The 23,222-nt window shown below is 47.5% G+C and overlaps 1 protein-coding gene across 13 annotated transcripts in view; it reads right to left on the bottom strand.

Annotated features, from left to right (window-relative positions):
• The window catches only part of TBC1D1 (TBC1 domain family member 1), a 226,405-nt gene that overhangs the window by 7,805 nt on the left and 195,378 nt on the right, over positions 1 to 23,222 (bottom strand). For 10 of the 13 annotated variants that reach the window (XM_005207835.5, XM_059887349.1, XM_005207838.5 and 7 more), the window contains 3 exons: positions 11,031 to 11,275; positions 9,805 to 9,964; positions 3,608 to 3,777 (listed from right to left, as the gene is read on the bottom strand). In XM_005207835.5, coding sequence (XP_005207892.1) covers positions 3,608 to 3,777; positions 9,805 to 9,964; positions 11,031 to 11,275 — 575 coding nt within the window. Of the gene's footprint in view, positions 1 to 3,607; positions 3,778 to 6,932; positions 7,154 to 9,125; positions 9,565 to 9,804; positions 9,965 to 11,030; positions 11,276 to 23,222 lie in introns of those variants that run through there. The other 3 variants (XM_010806056.4, XM_005207841.5, XM_024993034.2) reach the window with 3 other exon arrangements.

The following is a 23,222-nucleotide window of genomic DNA, read 5'->3' as shown; positions in this document are numbered from 1 at the left end:
AATCAAAGGATACGAATATTTTACTGGCTTATGATACACACTGCCAAATTGCTTCCCGAATGGGAATAATCAACACACAATGCCACTAGCAACATTAAGAATGTGCCAGACACAGTACACCCTTGGCATTGGGTACTGGCCTTAAAATGTTTCATTCTGTTAATCTAGGCAGGTAAAGAATTATACCTTATTTACATTTAAATTATGCACAAAGCTACATACTTCCCCAGCTATTATTAATCTGCTCTATGAGTCTCCTTTAGTGAACTCCTTTGCATTCTTGGCTCATCTGCTATTGGACACTCAGTGTCTTTTTCTCTCTGCTGTCTGTGGACACTACAATGAAGCCATCAACCTTGACGGCAACAGAACCAGTCACATACTTTCCACCCTCCCCACCCCCACACCCTTCCCCCCAGCCGGGGTGGTGGGGGGCGGTCTCAATGGTGCAGCATCTGCCCAGGTATCAAAATAAAGGGGTTCAATGTCTGTGGGGAATTTAAAAATAGTAATAAACCTAACTGAAAGTTGGTCTGCTTTTTATTATCACCACAATGCAAGCAATTCTCAACAATGCCAGGGGTAAAGGACGCCTCCCCACCATATCCCTACCCTCTTGGTATGGCAGCGATTAGCCTTTTAACAAACTTTCAACAGCACAACCTGCCCGAGCCGCGAGGACTCCTCCCAAGGCAGAAGGGGCAGCCTCACCACTGTGATTCTGAAGAGCATCTTCTGAACAAGGGAGCTTTGGCGAGATGCCGATTTCTCTCCTACCAGCTCAAGCAGAACCGAGACCTGTCTGGCGTGTTTACGATGGAGTCACCCATTGCAGCCTTTCCAAGGTGTGTGTGGCTCCCCCGGGGAACTTGCTGAAAGGCAGATTCTGACTCAGCAGGTCTCGGGGGGCGGGCCTGGATTCTGCGTAAGTTCTATGCAGTAGGACAATGGTACCGGTCAGGAGCCCACTTGAGGCAGGGCCTGCAGGATGCTGAATGTGGGCTATGGGTTCCATCCTCCCGACCCCCCTCCCCTACAACCTTCCTTGCACTGACCTGAGGCTGCAGGGCACGTGCTGTGATGAGACAGCCCTGACCTCCCTTCCCTTCCTTTCTGTTTATTCCCAGGGCTTCCCCCTTCCTGAGAGAGGGTTGTTAAGGCTTACGTTCAACTGAACTAAGTCACGCTGAGCAGCTGCCCCAGAGCCCCTTGCCGCAGTGCCCTGGACCCTGTCAGCTCTGGGCCGGCCTCTCGGCGGCGGCTCTGAGCCTGTCTGTGTTGAGCGGGAGCTGCAGGGCTCCGTCCTTGGTGACTCTGCCCACCCTGGATGCAGACTGTGTCCCAGAGGCTCAAGTTGAGGTTTCCACAGAGAAGGCATTTAGTGAAACACAGCTCGTCTATCACAGGGGTGCACCCGGCTCCATCCCTTCTCACACAGGACAATTAACTCAGCCACGTGCAAGGAACACAGTACCATTTCCACCCTGCAGGCTCTCCAAAGGTGTACCTCTAAGCTGAAATTGAGACTAGAGCACCCTCTGCAGGAAGGGGAGGGGCAGCGAGAAAACAGAAAGCTTGACAGCCCACAGAGGTCAAGCTCCAGATGGACCGTGTGGGAGGGGAGAAGGGCCAGAGCTGCCTGGTACCGTGAATCTGGTTTCCCAGCGAGACCTGTGACAGGCTGAAAACCTGGACCTCAGAAGCAGATGCTGTGTCCCTACATGCCACATCCAATCCCCCACCTCCCCCCAAGAAAGCTGAAGCCGTGCCTAGAACGTCTCTCACCCTGTGCCTTTGCACGTGCTATAACTGCGGGACAGTTGACTGCAGCTCGTGCACCAGGGCTGTCCCACCGCATGCTTTGCAAACAAAGCTTTATTTCAACACAGTCACTTCACTCCACACACACACTGGCTCTGGCCACTTTCAGGCTCCAGAGACTGAGCTGACCTCATGTGACCTTATGGCCCACAAAGCCTGAAATACTTTCTCCCTGGCCCTGTGTGGAAAAGGCCTGCTGCTGCTAAGTCGCTTCAGTCGTGTCTGACTCTGTGTGACCCCACAGATGGCAACCCACCAGGCTCCTCCGCCCATGGGATTTTCTAGGCAAAAGTACTGGAGTGGGGTGCCATTGCCTTCTCCGAAAGAGAGTAAATGCTTGGCAAGGTCAGAAAGGAAAGCATCACAGGGTGGAGGATTCTGTCTTAACGGACAATACAGCAAAACTCTTGATTAAATGATACCTGGAGGCACTTGGTGGAGCTGAGTAGTTGCTAAAGCATTTGCCATGAGAGAGCCTCAGTCTGAAACAACATCTTTCCACTTCTTGGCCATGTGACTGTGGGCCAGCTAATTAACCACTCTGAACCCTAGGTTTCTCATGAGTTAAAACCAGATGTCTTCTCAGGAGGTCATGACTGAATAAGATCAGGTGTATATATGCAGAGTTGCTCAGAACCTGGCAAAAAGTAGGGCGTTGATAAGTCAGAGCGATTCACACTGAGAGGAGGGCGCCAGGGAAGTAAAAGCCTCTCTTGAGAAGAAAGTGCAGAGTTGAAAAGCGCTGCTCCTTCACAAGTAAATGAAACGTGCAGAGACCCAAAGCGGCACCGGGGCAAAACCCTCTCTCTCTCTCAGGCCAGACGTGCCTCCTTCTCTGGGCTCAGCACTGAAGGAGGAGCAGCAAATGGAACCACAAACTGCTGCGTGTGTGCGTGCAGCCCACCACTCTCAGACGAGCAGGAATTCTCAGACTTTTTAAAAACATATCTTTATTTCACTATTTGTTTTAACATAATTGCTGTAAGTGTTGGGCTTATGAGAGGCCCGGCTGCTGAGTCTGTGGTGGCCCAGTGCTGAGATCCCTTCCGCAGCACTCAGCCATCTGGCCTCGGGACACTTTCAAGGGTGACCTTGCCTTCTGCAAGGCAGTTCAGCCCTGCATGGTCAGCAACCATTACTGGAAGAGCCTTCCTGACACAGAGTCACAATCTGCTCCCACTCCTACCCAGCTGCAGTTCCCAAGTCACTTCACTCTCAACCTCTTAACATTTCAGAGAGTGATACATGCATACATGCAATTCTACTGCACACAGAAACCAGAGGTATGGGGCCACAGATGTGGAACTGAGTACTATTCACAAACACACACATCATGAAACAAACTTAAAGAATATACACTCTTTATCACAACTTCATAGCAAGATATTTTAGAAGATTCCAATTAATGCCATTCAGCACAAAAATCAAAGCACTCATTTTACAAAAGCCCACAAGGAATAAAAAGCTATGAATTTTGGAAGAACAAATGATGAGGGGTGAAGCCTCTTAACTGTAAGAAATTACAGTTACAATTCTTACAAACTTTAAGAAATTGTGCTGGATGTCACACTCACAGCACATGCACACTCAGACACACACTTAGTCATGGAACAAGGCCTTGAGCTGTGCCTCCTATAAGCTACTCAGGACTTGGTAGGTCCTGAGTGGTAGGAAACGGACAGAGAGCGGAAGGGAGAGAAAGAGAAAGAAAAGGAAGGAAGGAAGGAATTCAGCTTCTGAACATCCAGGATTATGGAGCTTCTGGAAGGTCCAGACTGAACCATACCTGACTGATAGTCTTCTCCATCTGCACCAAGCCCAGGTTGGGTAGTGTGCTTTTTATAAAGTCAACTATGGTTTCTAGGTTTTCATGCTGCAGAATCAAGGGCTTATGGCTTCCCAGCAGACTTAAAGCCACTTTAAATATGACCTCTGATCCCTGAAGAAAGATCATATCTGGGAAAACACAGAAAAGCCAGAAGTTAATATGGACCCAGTTGCTGATAAAATGATACACTGTCCCCTTTCACACACACTGAAAAGCGGGACAGTGGGAAACACAACCCTAAATTACAAGATCCTGACATTTCAGATAGGGTTGTCAAGATAATACTAAGAAAACAATGTATGCAAACATACTGCTAAAATTTTGTCACAGGTTCAGATCTTTTTTTTCACTCTGAAAATATACTAAATTCAAACACACTTCAAAAGTTGAACTGTGAAAAAGAAAACTTTTAATTAGTCTGTTTTTCCAGAAATTCTCTGGATTTCAAAGGAGTTATTACTAAAACACATGTTTTCATGGGTAAAACAAAGATTTGTATACTCTACCCTAATTTCTGATGCTGCAAGTGAAAAAAATACCCATTTTCCTCTGCTTTGAAATAAGGAGTTTAGAGATGTAAAGATCTCTAAAAACTGTAAAAAGCCTACACCATTGCAAAAGTACATTATTAAATACAAGTATACTGCTTGTTTAACTTATATGCAGAGTACATCATGAGAAATGCTGGGCTAGATGAAGCACAAGCTGGAATCAAGATTGCCGGAAGAAATACCAATAACCTCAGATATGCAGATGACATCACCCTTATGGCAGAAAGCGAAGAACTAAAGAGCCTCTTGATGAAAGTGAAAAAAAAGAGTGAAAAAATTGGCTTAAAACTCAACATTCAGAAAACTAAGATCATGGCATCTGGTCCCAACACTTCATGGCAAATAGATGGGGAAACAATGGAAACAGTGAGAGATTTTTATTTTGGGGGGCTCCAAGCTGGTTTTAGAAAAGACAGAGGAACCAGAGATCAGATTACCAACATCCGCTGGATCACTGAAAAAGCAAGATAGTTCCAGAAAAACATCTATTTCTGCTTTCTTGACTATGCCAAAGCCTTTGACTGTGTGGATCACAATAAACTGTGGAAAATTCTGAAAGAGATGGGAATACCAGACCACCTGACCTGCCTCTTGAGAAACATGTATGCAGGTCAAGAAGCAACAATTAGAACTGGACATGGAACAACACACTGGTTCCAAATAGGAAAAGGAGTCTGTCAAGGCTGTATATTGTCACCCTGCTTATTTAACTTATATGCAGAGTACATCATGAGCAACGCTGGGCTGGAGGAAGCACAAGCTGGAATCAAGATTGCCAGGAGAAATATCAAGAACCTCAGATATGCAGATGACACCACCCTTACGGCAGAAAGTGAAGAGGAACTAAAAAGCCTCTTGATGAAAGTGAAAGAGGAGAGTGAAAAAGTTGGCTTAAAGCTCAACATTCAGAAAATGAAGATCATGGCATCTGGTCCCATCACTTCATGGGAAATAGATGGGGAAACAGTGGAAACAGTGTCAGACTTCATTTTTCTGGGCTCCAAAATCACTGCAGATGGTGACTGCAGCCATGAAATTAAAAGATGCTTGCTCCTTGGAAGGAAAGTTATGACCAACCTAGACAGCATATTAAAAAGCAGAGATATTACTTTGCCAACAAAGGTCCGTCTAGTCAAGGCTATGGTTTTTCCTGTGGTCATGTATGGATGTGAGAGTTGGATATAAAGAAAGCTGAGCACCGAAGAACTGATGCTTTTGAACTGTGGTGTTGGAGAAGACATTTGAGAGTCCCTTGGACTGCAAGGATATCCCACCAGTCCATCCTAAGGGAAATCAGTCCTGAATATTCATTGGAAGGACTGATGCTGAAGCTGAAGCTCCAATACTTTGGCCACCTGGTGTGAAGAACTGACTCCTTGGAAAAGACCCTGATGCTAGTAAAGACTGAAGGTGGGATGAGAAGGGGATGAAACAGGATGAGATGGTTGGATGGCATCATTGATGCAATGGACATGAGTCTTGGTAAGCTCTGGGAGTTGGTGATGGGCAGGGAGGCCTGGCGTGCTGCAGTCCATGGGGTTGCAAAGAGTCAGACACTACTGAGCAAATGAACTGAATGAAATAAAAAATTTTTTTCACTCTGAAGAATTCAAAGAACTTTATCAGAGTTATTTTCTAGTTCTTGCCATTTTTTGCCTTAGAATGGCTGGCAAATGCTAACGATTCCCGCATTGACTATGCACAGAGGGGAGGCAAGAGGCTGCTGTCAGCCCACCCTCGCTCTCCCTTCCCCAGAGGTGAAGCCATTCAAAAAAGAGACTCCAATGCCCTGGGGCTCAAGTATAGAACTAGTAACTCACTGTTGGGTGACTAAGTTTGGGAAAGTGACCTAACTACTGGAATAATAATGTAAGAAGAAATAGAATTTTAAAAGACAGGGGCATAAATCTAATTAGAGGCAAAAAATTTTCTTTTTTTTTTAGGGTGGGGGGAGCTGCAGGCGAATGGAAGAGACAAGGCAGCTATAAATGCCATCAAGTGAAGGAGGACAGAAGCAGGGGAGAGAGTATGCCCCAAGCAAAGGTGGCTGCAGAGCCTGACCTTGAAGAACCCATAGAAACTCCCCAGATAAGAAATCAGGGAGTAATACTCTGAGCAGAAGGAAAAGCAGGTGGAAATGTAGAAGGGGGTGAAAGCACACAGGAGCCTGGAGGAGCAGTTAAGGTGCGAGTACCTTATTCTCCCTCCAGAAAGTTCAAAAATTAAGTAACTTTTAATTAATAGTACAGAAAATGTTACCTATAAATCCACTGCCCCAATCCAGCTATTGTCATTTCTGCCCATCTCCCAATTATTAAACACTTACAGACTGGAATTTAAAAACACAATAATCTCCTTGGAAAAGTGAGTTGATTTTCTGCATTTGAACATCCCTGCACGAAGAAGTGAGCTGTGAAGGCTTCCAGCAGCGTGGCAGGAGCCCCGCTCACAACCTCATGGCCAACTCTCCTTTTTTGAGCCACCAACAAAACAGGCAAAGGGGTTTAGCTGGCAGGAGAGGGAACCTAAAATTCAGCTGACTCCACCACTTTGCAAACTGCTTGCTGAGAACACTGCAAATAACTACTTTGCTTTTAAGACGCTTCAGCAGCCCTATTATCATGTTAACCTATATGGGCACTCTATTTGAAACTCCCCATGAAACAGAAGTTCAATTTTCCTGTGGGGGAAAATGATCAACTCCAGGCACATGGCCAGTTAGGTGAACTTACCCTGCATCTCTTTTGCAGCCACCGTCGTCTTTGTCTAGGGTGATCCCTCTCCTGCACTTTCTCTGGGAGGCTGCAGTCCTCCCACTGTGAATCCCCCACATCCCTCCCAGGATCGGGTAGGAGGGAGATGAACGAGGACAGCAGCCTTGCCTCAGAACAACCGCACAGACTCTGTGAAGACTCACTTCTTCACCACGGTATCACGTTACCCTGAAGAGCTGTTTCTCCAGGCCACCCAAACAACCTTGTTTTCCAGTCTCTTTTAGTCCTGAAGCCTCTCAGAATCCTTCCCTACGTTACAGGTGGCTTTTGTGTTTTGCCAAACTTTCCGTTTTTATATTCCACCTCCTCTCTCATCTAACTTGGCAAAATGCCCTAGAGAAAACATCTGGAGCCTAATAATAGCATAGCTGCCACCTCCAGCAGGAGCAAGAATGGTCCTATTTTTCAGACTTTTCCCCCAAAGATAGATGTTAGAAGATGAAAAGAACAAGCATCTCTCCCAGGAGGGCCCCTCTGCACCCAAAGAGGAAAAATACAGGAGGGGGCGATTCCACATTATGTGACACCCAGAAGAGTATGATGAGCACAGGCTCATCACAGCTCGACGTGAAGGTCAAGCACAGGCATTACTGGCAGCTGTCCCTCCAAGAAGTGCATACTTAACTAGAGGTAAAAAGTAAACTCAAAGTGTTGGCTACTCAGTCGCATCCGACTCTTTGCAACCCCATGGACTGTAGCCCACCAGGCTCCTCTGTCCATGGGATTCTCCAGGCAAGAATACTGGAGTGGGTTGCCATGCCCTTCTCCAGGGGATCTTCCCAACCCAGGGATTGAACCCAGGTTTCCCCCATTGCCCCATTGCAGGCAGATTCTTTACCAGCCTGAGTCACAACTATTAACCTATATATGGGCTATGTTGACCGCAAACTGAGATAGATTCCTTTACTTACATATAAAATGCTGCTGCTAAGTCGCTTCAATCATGTCCGACTCTGTGCGACCCCATAGATGGCAGCCCACCAGGCTCCCCCGTCCCTGGGATTCTCTAACCAAGAACACTGGAGTGGGTTGCCGTTTCCTTCTCCAACACATGAAAGTGAAAAGTGAAAGTGAAGTCGCTCAGTCGTGTCTGACTCCTAATGACCCCATGGACTGCAGCCCACCAGGCTCCTGTGTCCATGGAATTTTCCAGGCAAGAGTACTGGAGTGGGGTGCCATTGCCTTCTTTGATATAAAATGCTGAATAGTTAACAAAAGTTCACGTGTTTTTAGGTTTATCCAGGCCTAAATGCCTATAATGAAATGGCCTCAGACCAAAAAAGCCTACTGTGAATGGTAGGCTTTGGGATTTAAAATGAAGCTATCCACTATCATGGAGCTAAGTCACCCATGTTAAATACAGAAACGGTTTTTTAAAAACCTATCTTTTCTAGGAAACCTACTAATAAAATGGTTCGTTTTTAAGTATTGGTAGAGGAAACAGTGATATCACAAGACAACGCTGCCCGAAGTCCCCACGTCCTGCCTATAATCTCAGGAGCCCTGAGCCCTTTAGCCAGCAGGACACGGGGTTGGCAGGATCCAGGAATCATAGACACTGACATTGTTATGCATAATATATGAGAAACTCTGAGACCCACCTCTGACTGCACAGTATGGAGAAGATGACCCTGCTTTTGTGGCTTTAGCTTTATTTAGGAAGTCATTAGGATGAGCTTCATGCTCTAGAGCCCAGGAATTGCAGCTACTAAAGCCCGCACACCTTAGAGCCTGTGCTCCACAAGAGAAACCACAAGGAGAAGCCTGTGTCCCGCAGCTAAAGAGCAGCCCCGACTCACCCCAACCAGAGAAAAGTCTGCACAGCAACGAAGACCCAGCACAACCAATAAGTACATAAATAAAGTTAAAAAAAAAAACAGCACAGGTTTTTAAGTTATCAAGTGACTCAACAGAAATGGTACTTAAAACCACTCGGTATGTGATGATGATCAATTCTTTAATAACCGCTTTCTCCACAATAAACAGATAAAAAGAACTGTCAGAGTCACCACTTCATCCTGAAGCAGGGAAAGCAGACTGTACTGGAGCTGACTGTTCACAGCGCCTCACTCAGCTGCTATCCCTGCCACGTCAAGGCAGACTTTTACATTTTTAAGTTTTAATTTCTTTAAATTGAAGCATAATTGACAAGGAGGCAGTTTTCAGACTTTACATGTGAACATTTATTTAACTTTGACAGAGACAATCTTCTTGAAAAGTAAATTGAGAAAAGGGGAGATGGTTTGAAATGTGACCCACCTATGGTCACAAGGGCAGAAGGTTGAGGTGGGGCCTGTGAGAACAGACCGTGAGTCAGTGATACAGAGGTACTTTCAAGAGCTGGGCCGCAGAGGAAGCAAATAGAGCCAAGAGCCAAGGATAGAAGAGGAGAGAGGAGGAGGAAGAGGAGATGCAGAAGAAGCCCAGAAAGAAGAGTGGCCCAGAAGTCCCCGGCCGAGAAGTCTTAAGGAGCTGTCAGTGAGCAAGCCCTGGGCCAGAGAGGTGGAGGAAGACAACTCAGGAGAAATGTCTCTGGACCACGCACCCGGCTCCTCGGTCTAGCCTTCAGGACATCTGCTCCAGTGAGAGCCTGGCAGGAGGAAATCGGACATTATTCCCACAAGAAGGCATGGAGGGGTGGCCCTGATCATCAGAAATCAAGCAGGTCCTGAAACTCACAGAACTCAACCTCCTCACTAAATGAAAATGACAACATCCTGTTCCTGCAGATACAGGTCTGAAAATAAGAACCACAGCTATGGAGAAACCATACCCAGTTCCCATCGAATCTGAGAACCCAGGTTCTGCAAGCAGCCTCACACACACTCACCAAAGACTCTGGCGACGAAGCCCAGGGGGAACTGTGAGGCAAACACGGTGAGGAACCAGGGCGCAGCATAGAGGCTGGGGCCAATCTCATGCTCCTCCAGGTGGTTGTAGAGGTCCCTGTGGTAGTCGTGGAGCAGCCTCGAGAGCTGGTACATCTGGATCTGCAGGGACACACATAGGGTCTCAGGGAGGCAGCAGCCTCCATCCCCACTTGGAGAGGAAAGAGAAGGACCATGAGACTGGCCACATGGCTCCCTAGACCCTGCCCTCAGTTCTCTCTTGTCCAGCCAGTGCTCGCCGGGGCTGCTGCCACAAGGCTGGGGCTGGCCGGCACTCAGGGCAGGGCTCCTCAGCTAAGAGATGTTCCACATCTGCCTCATGAAAATGATCTGTAAGTTCTCTTACAAATACATGTTATTAGCGAAACTCAAAGCTAGGAGAGTTGGAGATAAAAAGCCAGCCTCTGGCAGAGAGTAAAGGGGGAGGGAAGCATTCTGTAGCAGGAACCTACTGAACCTGTTCCCGTAGTAAGTTCCTGCTGAATCCCCCCAACCCCTCCAGAGGCAGGACAAGTGTGACTTCTTCAGGTTTATAACACAGGTGAGTTAAAGTAAGATGACAAGGGTTTATCTCAAGATGGAGAAAATAACTTGTCCAACTGGGCTGGACCCAGGGTGGCAGGGGCTCAGGGATGGGGGTGGGGGGGGGTCCCTGGCAGAGGAAATAGCAAATACACTGGGAGGTGGGACTCAGACTACCTGAAGGTGGATTCAAAGAGAAAAGGTAAAAGTAAGGGCCCTGGAGAATCCCAGGGACCGGGGAGCCTCGTGGGCTGCCGTCTATGGGGTCGCACAGAGTCGGACACGACTGAAGCGACTTAGCAGCAGCAGCAGCAAGGGCCCTGGAGTCAGACAGGCCTGGGTTTACATCCCAGCTCTGCCACCTGCTACTGTGTGACCTGCTCAGATTATTTACTATGTAACTTTTCTGAGCCTTAGCTTTCCTGTTATAAGCTGGGATCAACACTGCCTTCCTGAGGGTGGAGGAGGTAAATAAATGCCTATGAACCACCTGGTGTAAGGCTAGCACAGAGTAAGTTCTCAGCAGTGACACATGCTACAATGTTAACTGATGGTGGGAAATTTCCTTAGATACACTTGGAAAGGGATCATAAACATGTTTATTTTAGCATTCAACTTTATCACAGGCAGAAGGAAGGCTTTCTACCTGTAAAATAATCATGTCCGGCCGATATTGTTTCCGCAGTCCCATGTCAAACATCAGAAACTTGAGCATGTTAAACGCCTCTTCTTCACCCATATGAAGCAGCAGGATGCCTGCTACAAAGCTGAGACCTTGGCAATAGCCCACTTCTTGGTCTAGAAGCGAGTAGGCCTTCAGGATGTTGTAAAGTGACAGCTGCCCTGCTCCTAGCTGAGCAGAGTAGTACGGATGTGTTGGAAAGGTTCGCCCTGTAAAAACAAAACACATTAGCTGTAAGTTTTTAAAAAGAAAGTCTATTGAACCAGAAATCCAATGTGCTTCAAGTTAAAGCAACAGACCTTTACAAGTGGGATCATGTCATAAATCAGCTCTGTAAACAAAGTCAGCTGGTTGTGCTTGGAACAACTTTTTGTTCTTTGCAATTAAAAAATCAGCAATTAATCACGCTTTCAGGTGAAAGAAATGAGAACCACCTTCAGGCCTGCAGATATTTGGATTTCAATCTATAACAGAAAGAAAACTGTGCATCCTCTCAATAGGCATCTGCTCTCCAGAGACCTGTGGTTCTCTACTGCATCCCATGCCAGCACCAGCGCCCTGCCCCACCACGCCCTGATCAGCTCTCCCCAGACTACTTGTTTCCCTGCAAGTGCTTCACACAACTCACACATTTCTACACAGTAAGTCGCCTACATACAGATGAGTTTCATTTCGAGAGAGCGTGCATAAGTTCAATTTGTTTGTAAGTACAACAAAGTTAGTCTAGGTCCCCAACTAACACTATCGGCTGTACAGTGCTGTACTATAATAGGTGTATAAACTTTTCACAGAAATAATAAACAAAAACACAAACATTTTTAATCTAACAGTGCAGTACCTTGAAAAGTACAGTATAAGAGCTGGCATACAAGGGCTGGCATTGAGTGAACAGGTAAGAAGAGTTACTGACTGGAGGAGGGAGAGGAGGTGGGGGATGGCAGAGCTAAAGGATCGTCAGCAATAGGAGAAGGAGGGCAAGCTGCAATTTCACTCATGGCTGACACTGATGGTACAGGTTCTGGTTCCTTGGTTGAACCAGATCCACATCTGCATCTTTGAAAGTTCATAACTTGAAGCTTTGTATATGGGCGACTTACTGTACTTTTAAACCATAGGCAGTACTCTGATACACATTGGGGAGCAGCAGGCATTTTCTTTTGTACAAAACAGTCGCCTCTCAAAACGAGGTTAAAATAAAATGCTCTCAACATCCTGATTTTCACAAAAAGCTGGTACTCAGACAAAATGTAAAGATTTCTTTTGTTCTGGAGGCCTGTGAGGTTGACACCTGTCAAATCCCACCTCCCCCTCCCATTCTGGAATGTGACTGATGGGGAAGTGTGTTTCCAGGGAGCAGAAAAGTGCCTGAAGAAAGAGATGCTCAGTTGGGGCCACGCACGGACCCAGGTGAGAATTAATGGCCTCGTCAAAGGCAGAAGTGCACCAAAGCCACGAGGGAAACATTCACCTTGATTATTCAGTTTCAGCAAAGGGAGGAAGATACATTCCAGTGTTCTTCCCCAGCTCTGTGAGAAAGCATTTCATCAATCCAGATTGGTTTACCTGAACTTAATTTAAGGGAAAGCGTTAGTCGCTCAGTTGTGTCCGACTCTGCAACCCCATGGACTGTAGCCCATCACACTCCATGGGATTTCCCAGGCAAGAATATGATTTATGAGGACAGCAATAACCTTTTCTGATTTCCTGTCCTGTGTTCATCTTTCCTGCTGCTCTACCTCTCTCCGCAGCAAACCTTCCCCAACATGCCCTGCACACATTACCCCACTGCTGGAAAGCCATCAGCAGGCCCCCATGGGGCTCCACACGCTCCCATCCTCGCCTACCCTCCTGGCCTCACGCTCTGCTGCAGGGTTAACCTGGGAACAGCTCTTCCCACCCCGGTTCCATGGAGTGGGAGCACAGTGTATCTCTGCCCTGCCCTGCCCGCACCCAGCCCCAACTCTCTTTGGGTCTCCAACAGGAAAGGGTGGCAGAACACACAGGAGTTGTGTGTTCCTGGAGGAACACCGGGAAAGGTTTAATTATTTTAAACTTTGATCTGTCGGTGTTACCGTTTTTGCTCATCAGTCGCCTTCTCGTATTAGAGAAGGGCCCCCACACCTCCTGATCTTTAGTCGTTAGTCCAGTCAGCCAAATCTTCCCTGCCGCAGTCTTAGGGACCAGCCCTGACGTTCTTGATGAAGGAAAGCTGTCTGCACCAGCCTGAACAGGGCTCCTGTGTGTTCCTTGGGATTCTCAAGTGTCATTTCCTGAGACAGCAAGACAGGCCCTGAGCCTCTGGGCCCAGGCCCAGGGAGAGTCAGGCCTCCGGTTTCTGACTGAGAGAGGAATGGCTGTCCAGCCGACATGAATGCAGCCCGTGTTTTACATTAACTTGTACTTGGGAAGACAATGCCTTCCTGTATTTACCTAACATGGTAAATATTGATAGAAATGATCCATGTCAAAAAGGCCCTTTGGGCTTCTCAGTTGTGCTTAAGAGTGAAGGAATCCTGAGATCCAGGGCTTGGGAACAACTGCTCTAGATATATATCATGGCTCACACACTCTAGGCAAAGGGAGAGGGCAGGGACCAGGTTACACGTTTGTGGATAATCACAGCTATGTAATCCAGAACTGAGGTCTGCAGCCTTCAGCCCTAACTGAGAAGGTCCTCTGCTAACACTGGGAAGGAAAAAAACTTCTCTCATCTTCTAAAGACCGTACATGTGTAGCTGATCTGCAGCAGGTGAACCCTGGGCAGTGCACACACAGGACATGTGTCCACATCCCACTTGATCATACAGAGGACACCCACAAGGCTGCTCAGGCTGCACTGGGCTGCAAGAGTTGACAAGTTTCTTTCCTTTGATTTTTTTTTCACAAAGAGCCTGGAGATTTCTGCCTCTCTAGGGAGGGGTACCGACAAACTAGCAATCTTACTGTGGAGTTTGGTTTCCTCATGCGCAGAAGGAAAAGTAACCTTACAACCACGTGAGCACTGAGGCTCCCTCCTGGCTGAGAACGGTGATGCCGAGATCTCACAGTGCTGCATTTAACTCGGAGCAGAATGTGAGTTATGACTGGAGGAAAAATGCCCTTCGAATGAAGCCTCACAATTTTAATAAAAAAAAAAACTCAGTCATCAGTTGTTCAGTGTCTGCTTCCCCGCTAGAACACAGGCTCCTAGAGTGAGGGGAGGCACCATATACGCTTGAGACGCATCTGTGGCTCACCACCAAACGGCATGGGTGGGCGGGGGATTAAGAAGGCAGAGCTCTCCTGCACGCAGACTACTTTTAGAACCAGCTGTCTCAGTCCAGTGACTGAGCTGGAACTGGCTCCCACAGGCCTGTGCATATCTCTGCTCAACCCCATGATCAATGACAGCAAATTAGTAGCTCAGATTAGCCAAAGTGAATGTTTACACCAAGGAAATCTATAAATGTTGACATCAGGGCTTCTTTTGAGGGGTCTGGGGGAGCTGGCTGTCGCCAGCACAGCCCTGACTGGCTGGAAGGGTATAGGGAGATGTTAGATCACTGAGAGAGAGCAAGGGAAGTCACCCCATTTTATTTCTTTACCATCTACATTTAGTTACATCATTTTGAGATTAAACAGGATATTTAGAATGATCAAATAAACATGAAATCATGATATGCTCTGGCTATAAGAGGCTATGGCAGACCATTTGGAATAATGCATGTAGCTTTTTGTGTATGTGTACAGCTTTTGTTGCAAGATATTAAGACTTGAGTTGTGATCGTTCAACTGACCTCCCTAAGGCGAAGTCCCCAAGTGGACAAGAAGGTGTGTTATGGAAAAAGATTGCCGCAGGACAAATCCTAGGTACTTTCCTGTCCTTTGCCATTAATGTTTTTTAGTTTTTCTCATGGGACTTAAACCCAAAGATGAAACAGAAAGTTGTGCTCACCACCAGCATCCCTCTGCTGGTCATGAACAGCCCCGTGTACTCCTCAAAGCACACTACATGCGGCTCCTGGCAGCAAGGCCAGGCAGGGGAGGAGCGAAGCCCTTCCCTGTCCTTCTATGGTAGGGCATCTTCAATACTCTCAGCTGATCCTTCATTTCAGAGGTTTGTCTCCTCACCTTGAAGGGTTCTAAAAAAACAAAGAGAAAATTCTCTCGTGTAACCCCTGGATTATAGTTCCTTTTCTTCTAGATACCAGGCAGGTTTTATATCTTAAATGTGTTAAGTGGAAGCACAAATCAATGACAGCTGCCATGCTGGCTTCTTGACTCAAATAGATCTTTGAATATGTGCTTTGCCTCTCACTGAAGCTTGGACATGCCCAAACCTGCTTAGGGAGCACTGTTAAGACAGTCTCTGCAAGTCCATCAAAAAGTGCTATCTGTGGTCATGGAAAGACTCATCAGACCTCTGCAGGGTATGTAAAGCAAGCCACCACTTTACTGACATCCTGTAAAACATATTAAAATAACAAGTGATCAATGTGGGGGTGGATCAGGAGCAGTTTCTAATCGGGAAACTGCTCTAATCGGGACCACTGCCCTCTGATTCAGTGGTGTCCCTCCATTTCTGGACCTGGTCCAGTGTTGCTCTGGCCAAGCCTCCGATCGTGGGGAAGGCTGGACAGCCTCCTTGGGGAAGCCCTGATGGCAGGATGCCTGGGAGAGGAGCAGCTGACAGGGCGGAGGGTGATGTGGAGCCTGAGGGGGGGGGGTTCTCCAGCTTGCTGCTCCGTGTCCCCCATAGCCACGTGTGGCCACGACTAGACGGGAGGCACAGCCAGAGGCCAGGATGCTGGCAGCAGAGATTGTCCATCCAGGATGGACAGCCAGGGAAGAGAAAGGTTGCGATTGCCTGAGGGCAGCACAGTTGCAGCAGCTGCAGCCAGGCCGAGAGGGTGGGGCAGCCCCCAAACTAAGGCCCAGCGTGGCTTGCTCAGGGTCACCTGCTGCTGTTTTCTCCTGGCTGGGTGGGGCCAACTCTAACGACGTTCCCCCACCTAACCAGAGGAGGGCATAGCTGTGCTGGTCCACAGCGGGCACAGCCAAGACAGAGAGGAGCCATACGGTGTCCTGGAGGTGCCATGATACAGAGACTAAGAAGACCAAGGTTCTAGCACTTTCTGCCATAAGCAGCAGCCTGTAACTTGGGCAAAGCACATCACCTCCGAAGTGGAAATTATGTACACCTTCATACAGGGTTGTGTAAAGCTGAAATTCAACAAAGCTAGTGAATATGGTTTACAAACTGCAAAACACTGCCCGACCATTCAATTGTTGTTCAGTCACTCAGTTGTGTCCATCTCTTACTGACCCTGTTGGGGCCACTGGGAGGGCAATAGGGAGTAAACCCCCTCCTCACAGACGGCAAACAAATCGGAAGGAAAGGTCAGGTTGTCTCAGATTAACAATAGCGCCTGAACCTGCATGTTGTAATTGTTAATTCTTCCGTGCCTGCATGTTGTAAAACATTACTAACGTGTAACCAGTCATGCAGAGCAGGGGTATATAAAACCAAGTCCTCCGAAATCACTGAGGGGACCCACTGTCGTAATAAACTGTACTCCACTGTCTTAAGTGTCTTCTGAGGAGTGTTTTGCAACTCTGGATTCTACAACATTTCTGGTGTGTTGGCCGGGAAGCCCTTGGAGAGATAGGCCCATTGAGCCTCCGCCTGTGACTCGCTGGGACGAGAGCCTTGGGAAGGGGAAGGTGTCTCCTCCCTCGGATCAGCTCTTGTTTTAGTGACTTGTCTTTCTAGGCAGACTTCATGAGACTGTGGACGACAGAAGGGAAGCACGCAGGTAGGTCCCTCTGTAATAGTGGAAGGAGGGAGCTGATCAACCCCTTGGGGCTGGATGAGTCTAAGGTGGCTGTGTCCTCCTAGGCTCAGTGGGTAACTTACTGAAATAACTAAAACTCTGATAACTGAATCTGTGCTGATTGTTTGTCAACACAAATTTTTATTTTCTGGTTTCCAAGCGACCGTCCCCTTTGCCACAATACCCTCCTGTTCTTAGGGATTCAGGGACCTCCCGAACATTGTTTAGGACCGGACTGGGAATGTAGCTCTGGATGTACATTTGTCTGCACCAACCCGTGATAAGATAGATCTGGATTTTGCCAGGATCAGACTTGTGCAAGGAGGAGTACGTAGAAGCCTTAATTGATTGGATTTGGCTGGCTGCTGACAGAGAACCATGAGAGGTACTATCACTGAAAGACTTAGTAGGTAAGGCCCTTTGCACCCAGGTCATAGCCGAGGTAAAGGGGCAGTTGTCGTGCTCCTCTGAGTGGAGACATCAGTGGTGGCTGGGGTACAACAAGACCGTGGCAAAAGAGTGACGAAACAGAAGTTGGACTTGCTGTAAGTGATAGAAGGAAAGTGAAAAGTAGGATGGGTAGCGGAGAATCCAAGCCAACCGCTCCTGAATGCATGATTAAAAACTTCCAAAAGGGCTTTGGAGGAGACTATGGTATAAAGTTAACCCCAGACAAGCTTGAAACCTTCTGTGAGATAGACTGGCCATCCTTTGGGGTGAGGTGGCTCTCAGAGGGAACCCTAGTATTGGACAAAGTTCAGGCTGTGTACTCTGTGGTAACCGGACAGCCAAGCCACCCAGACCAGTTCCTGTACATTGACTCATGGCTACTAACTGCACAAACCCCCTTGGGCCCAGATATGTTATCTTGGAAAAGGAGAAAGCAAGGTTTTTCTGGTGCAGGCAGAACCCAAGCAAGAAAAGTTAAAGGAAATATATTATGATTCGGAGGAGGAACTCCCACCTTCCCCTCCATACTGCGGAACACGAAGGGGACCCCCAGAACAAGAGGGAGGGCGAGAGAGGAGGGAGACTTTCCTTCTCTGCCTCCCCCAGTGGAGGAGGTTTCTCTCCCTCTTACTGTGCCAACATTATACCCACCCTTCCCCTGTTTAGAAGAGGGAAAAAGGGAGAGCCAAGTGTTTGGAGGTGGCTGAGGTCTACAAAGGAACCTTAAGAGAGAGAGGTTTTGCAAATGCCTCTCAGGGAGGTCCACGTGGCTGGTGGGGCCAGATGGACACATCCATCCTGGCCCCACTGCTCTTTACTATCAGCCGTTCTCTACCACGGGTCTCTTGAAAAGGCACACCCCTCCCTATTCTGAGAAGCCGCAAGGTATGATTCATCTAATGGAGACTATTTTCAGGATCTATCGACCAGTGTAGATGACACAGCCCAGCTTCTCCTCACCCTCTTCAGAATGGAAACGAGACACTGGACCCTCACAAAGGCACGTAAGTGACTCTGAGAAACGCACCAGAGGGCCAACTGGACCCTGAAAGTGGGGCCCGAGAAGCCACTCCTGACACAAGACCAGACTGGGACTTCAATACTGACCGAGGTAAGCAATCCTTGGAACGGCATAAGATGGCCATTATACAAGACCTCAAGAAGGGGGCTCGCAAGCCTACTAACATGGCCAAGACTAACGTCGTGATCCAAAAGGCAGACGGGACTCCCACAGAGTTTTATGAGAGGCTGTGTGAGGCCGTTTGACGATACACCCCCTTTGACCCAGAGACCCCTGAAAACCAAAGGCTCATAAATGCCACCCTTGTGACCCAGTCGTATCCAGGTATTAGAAGGAAACTCCCAAAAATGGAGGGGTTCTTGGATCTTACCAGCACCCAAATGAAAGAAATCGCTGACAAGGTTTTTGTCAATCGGGATCAGGAAACTATAAAAGAGGCCGAGAAAAAACAGAAGGAGAGTGGCAGAAGGTCCTGTCAAAAGACAGCTCTCCTGGCAGCTGTGCTGGGCCGCCGGATCTCAATAAGCAGCCAGCTGCTACCAAGGGAAGATGAATGGACACTGCATCAGTCATCAGCAGCGGGGAACCCCGGAACCCCTAACAAGGCTGTTTCCTGAAGTATGGGCTGAAAGTAACCGCCCTGGACTAGCGAAAAACCACCATCCAGTAATAAGAGTTAAAGGTGAGGGCCCAGCCCATAAGGAAAAAACAATGTTCTATACCACTGGCTGCCAGGGAGGGAATCAAGCTCCTCATTGACAGGCTGAAGGTAGCAGGCGTACTGGAACATCGATCACCACGGAACACCCCTATCCTCCCGGTGAAGATGGACGGGGAAAAGAGTATCAGCAAGTTCAGGACTTGAGGTTAGTAAATGAGGCGACAGTGACCTTACACCCAAATGTCCCTAACCCCTATACTCTGCTAATGCCTCCTAATGTCCAGTATTTTACCTGTCTGGACTTGAAAGGTGCTTTCTTTTGTACAAGAGTGGCTCCAATTAGCCAAAGAATTTTTGCTTTCTAATGGGAAGACCCTAAGACGCGTCAGAAGACCCAGCCGACTTGGACTCAGCTGCCACAAGGATATAAAATTCCCCTATGATATTTGGGGAAGCCCTGGCAACACATCTCCTCTCCTTCCCATCGGATGCTACCAAGTGTCAGATCCTACAAGTGGATGACCTACTCCTGATGGCAGAGACTTGTTCTCAATGCTGGGAAGGAACTAAGACTCCCCTGGGCCTGCTGGGCCAGGCTGGATATCAAGTATCATGGAAAAAGGCCCAGATCTGCCAGACTGAAGTAAAGTTCCTGGGGTTTGTTATAAAGCAAAGCAGGTGTGCCTTGGGCTTAGAATGAAAACAGGTGATCAATCAGACAAGCCAGCCTACTACCAAAATGCAAGTGAGAGAAATTTTGGGAGCCGTAGGGTTTTGCCAGATCTGGATACCTGGCTTTTCACAAATAGCTAATCAAGAACTTTATTGTGAAAGTCCCCACATAAAGGTGCAACCACCCAGCAACTTATCTGCCAATGAGCCAAGGCCCTCCCAACCATGACTGTGAGGAGATGCTAGAGGAAGTCTTTTCTAGCTCACCGGACCTCAGAGATGTCCCCTTAAGTCAACCAGCTGAGACTTACAACACAGATGGGACCAACTGCCTGGGACGGGACACAGGAAAACTAAAGATGTGGTAACCACAAAGGATACAGTTGTCAAGGCAGGGTGACTCCCCACACACTGGTGGGCTCAACGAGCAGAGCTCTGGGCACTTATACGAGCCCTAAAAGTGGCTAAAAGAAAGAAGGTAAATAAATATACATACTGACTCATGGTATTCCTTCACTACCTTACATGTACACGGAGCCATAAATAATGAAAGGGGGAAATTAACTGCAACTGGCAAGGAGATAAAAAGTAAAGAGGAAACTCTGCTTCTGTTGTAAGCAGTGTGGGAATCCACTGCAGGGGCAGTAATACCCTCTAGGGGCCACCAAAGGGCAGACACACCTCAGGCAAAAGGGAACTGTCCGGCCGATCGAATGGCAAAGCAAGCAGCCACCCAGGACAATATAGCAACCAAACTTATGGTAACACCTGTGGTGTCTAGCCTACTAAACACCCAAGTGGCCCCAGTCTATGGCAAGGAAGAAACCAGCTGCGCACGAACTGAGCAGGGAATGCTGTGGGAGGACGTATGGTGGAAACTCTCAGATGGGAGACTTTTCGACCCCTCTAGGTTGGCATTTCAACTGGTTACGGATTTCCATCAATCCATCCATTTCAGAAAAACAAAGACTTGCGAGATTTTAGACCGCTATTTTGTCATACCACGTCTAACAGCCTTGTGTGCAGATGTAAGCCTCCGATGCATAACCTATGCCAAAAATAACCGGTGCCAAAAATAACCCAGCTCCCAAGGAGACCGTGCCTCCTGGAATACAATTAAAGAGGACCCCTCCATTTGAAGATCTAGAAGTGGACTTCACCGAGGTAAAGCCATGCCGAGGATACAAATATTTGCTGGTAATGGTATGTACAGTTAGAACTGGACATGGAACAACAGACTGGTTCCAAATAGGAAAAGGAGAACGTCAAGGCTGTATATTGTCACCCTGTTTAACTTATATGCAGAGTACATCATGAGAAACGCTGGACTGGAGGAAGCACAAGCTGGAATCAAGATTGCCGGGAGAAATATCAATAACCTCAGATATGCAGATGACACCACCCTTATGGCAGAAAGTGAAGAGGAACTAAAAAGCCTCTTGATGAAAGTGAAAGAGGAGAGTGAAAAAGTTGGCTTAAAGCTCAACATTCCGAAAACAAAGATCATGGCATCTGGTCCCATCACTTCATGGGAAATAGATGGGGAAACAGTGGAAACAGTGTCAGACTTTATTTTTCTGGGCTCCAAAATCACTGCAGATGGTGACTGAAGCCATGAAATAAAAAGATGCTTACTCCTTGGAAGGAAGTTATGACCAACCTAGATAGCATATTCAAAAGCAGAGACATTACTTTGCCAACCAAGGTCCGTCTACTCAAGGCTATGGTTTTTCCAGTGGTCATGTATAGATGTGAGAGTTGGACTGTGAAGAAAGCTGAACGCCGAAGAATTGATGCTTTTGAACTGTGGTGTTGGAGAAGACTCTTGAGAGTCCCTTGGACTGCAAGGAGATCCAACCAGTCCATTCTGAAGGAGATCAACCCTGGGTTTTCTTTGGAAGGAATGATGCTAAAGCTGAAACTCCAATACTTTGGCCACCTCATGCGAAGAGTTGATTCATTGGAAAAGAGTCTGATACTGGGAGGGATTGGGGGGAGGAGGAGAAGGGGATGACAGAGGATGAGATGGCTGGATGGCATCACCGACTCGATGGACATGAGTTTGGGTGAACTCTGGGAGTTGGTGATGGACAGGGAGGCCTGGTGTGGTGCGATTCATGGGGTCACAAGGAGTCGGACACAACTGAGCGACTGAACTGAACTGAACTGAATGGTATGTACTTTTACGAGATGGGTGGAAGCTTACCCCACCAAGACTGAAGCAAAGGAAGTGGCCCAATGTATGCTGAGAGACATCATTCCTAGATTTGGGTTCCCTCTGAGTATAGGATCAGATAATGGACCAGCATTTGTGCCTGAGTTACCCCAACTGGTTTGCAAAGAAACTACATTCAGCGTAGAGGCCACAAAGCTCCACAATGGTTGAGAGAATGAACCAGACTATCAAGGTGACTTTGGCAAAATGGATGCACAAAACTGGCACCCCCTGGATGGACATGCTGCCATGAGTGTTAACGAGGGTCAGGATGACCCCCTAGTCACATGGGTATTCCCCCTATGAGATAATATTTGGGAGGCTTCCCCCAGTTATTTGGGAAGTAAAGGGAAATTTATTACAAAGAGGAAGGATGGAGATGTCTCGGCATCTAGAACAGTTAGGGAAGGTGATCCATGACATCACCCTCTATGTTCAGGAGAGAACTCCATTTTCTCTTGGCACTAATGTACACCCATACTCACCAGAAGATTTAGTATGGGTAAAGGATTGGGAGCGGCAGACGCTCTCCTGTTCGGCATGACGACCTTACCAGGACTACAAACTCAGGATAATGTGTTCCTGTCCTGGGCCCACTCGTATGGGAACTTCTATAATACTTTTAACTGTTGGGTTTGTGGGGCCACACCTTTGTCGGTGATGGGTGGACTTCCTTGGTGGGTGTCTCCCTTGCACAGAGGGAACTTTAGCCCCCTCTGGTCGTTCTTGAGACAACGAGAAACGTTTCTTCCTTTGAACTCACAACCTGTCGATTCTTTCTTGGTGTAGCCTGGACTCTAACCAAATTAATTAAGGCCATGAGGTGACATTTGAGGTAAAAGCTATGTCTAATGGTAATCCTCCTTTTTGGTCATCAGTATTTTCTTGGATCAAAGGTGATTGGTGGAAAAATCTTTTTGTGATTATTCTGTTAATCACTGTATTATTTAGGCCTTGAATTCTCCAATGTATAACTCAGTGTGTAACCTCTAGACTGACAGCTTTGCTACAGCTACATTGTCCCTGGGCACAATAATGACCCATGACCAATACCCATCCTTAGTTAAAGATAAGATGAGCATCAAGAGGGGGAAATGTTGGGGCCACTGGGAAGAGGGCCAAGAGGGATTAAACCCCTGCCTCACAGATGGCATGGGGCAATGGCACCCCACTCCAGTACTCTTGCCTGGAAAATCCCATGGATGGAGGAGCCTGGTAGGCTGCAGTCCATGGGGTCACTAAGAGTTGGACACGACTGAGTGACTTCACTTTCACTTTTCACTTTCATGCACCGGAGAAGGAAATGGCAACCCACTCCAGTGTT

The sequence above is a fragment of the Bos taurus genome, chromosome 6, assembly GCF_002263795.3.
Source record: "Bos taurus isolate L1 Dominette 01449 registration number 42190680 breed Hereford chromosome 6, ARS-UCD2.0, whole genome shotgun sequence".
In the NCBI taxonomy this organism is placed as follows: domain Eukaryota; kingdom Metazoa; phylum Chordata; class Mammalia; order Artiodactyla; family Bovidae; genus Bos; species Bos taurus.
The sequence above is the reverse complement of the archived record's forward strand: the minus strand, read 5'-3'. Positions and strand labels throughout refer to the sequence as shown.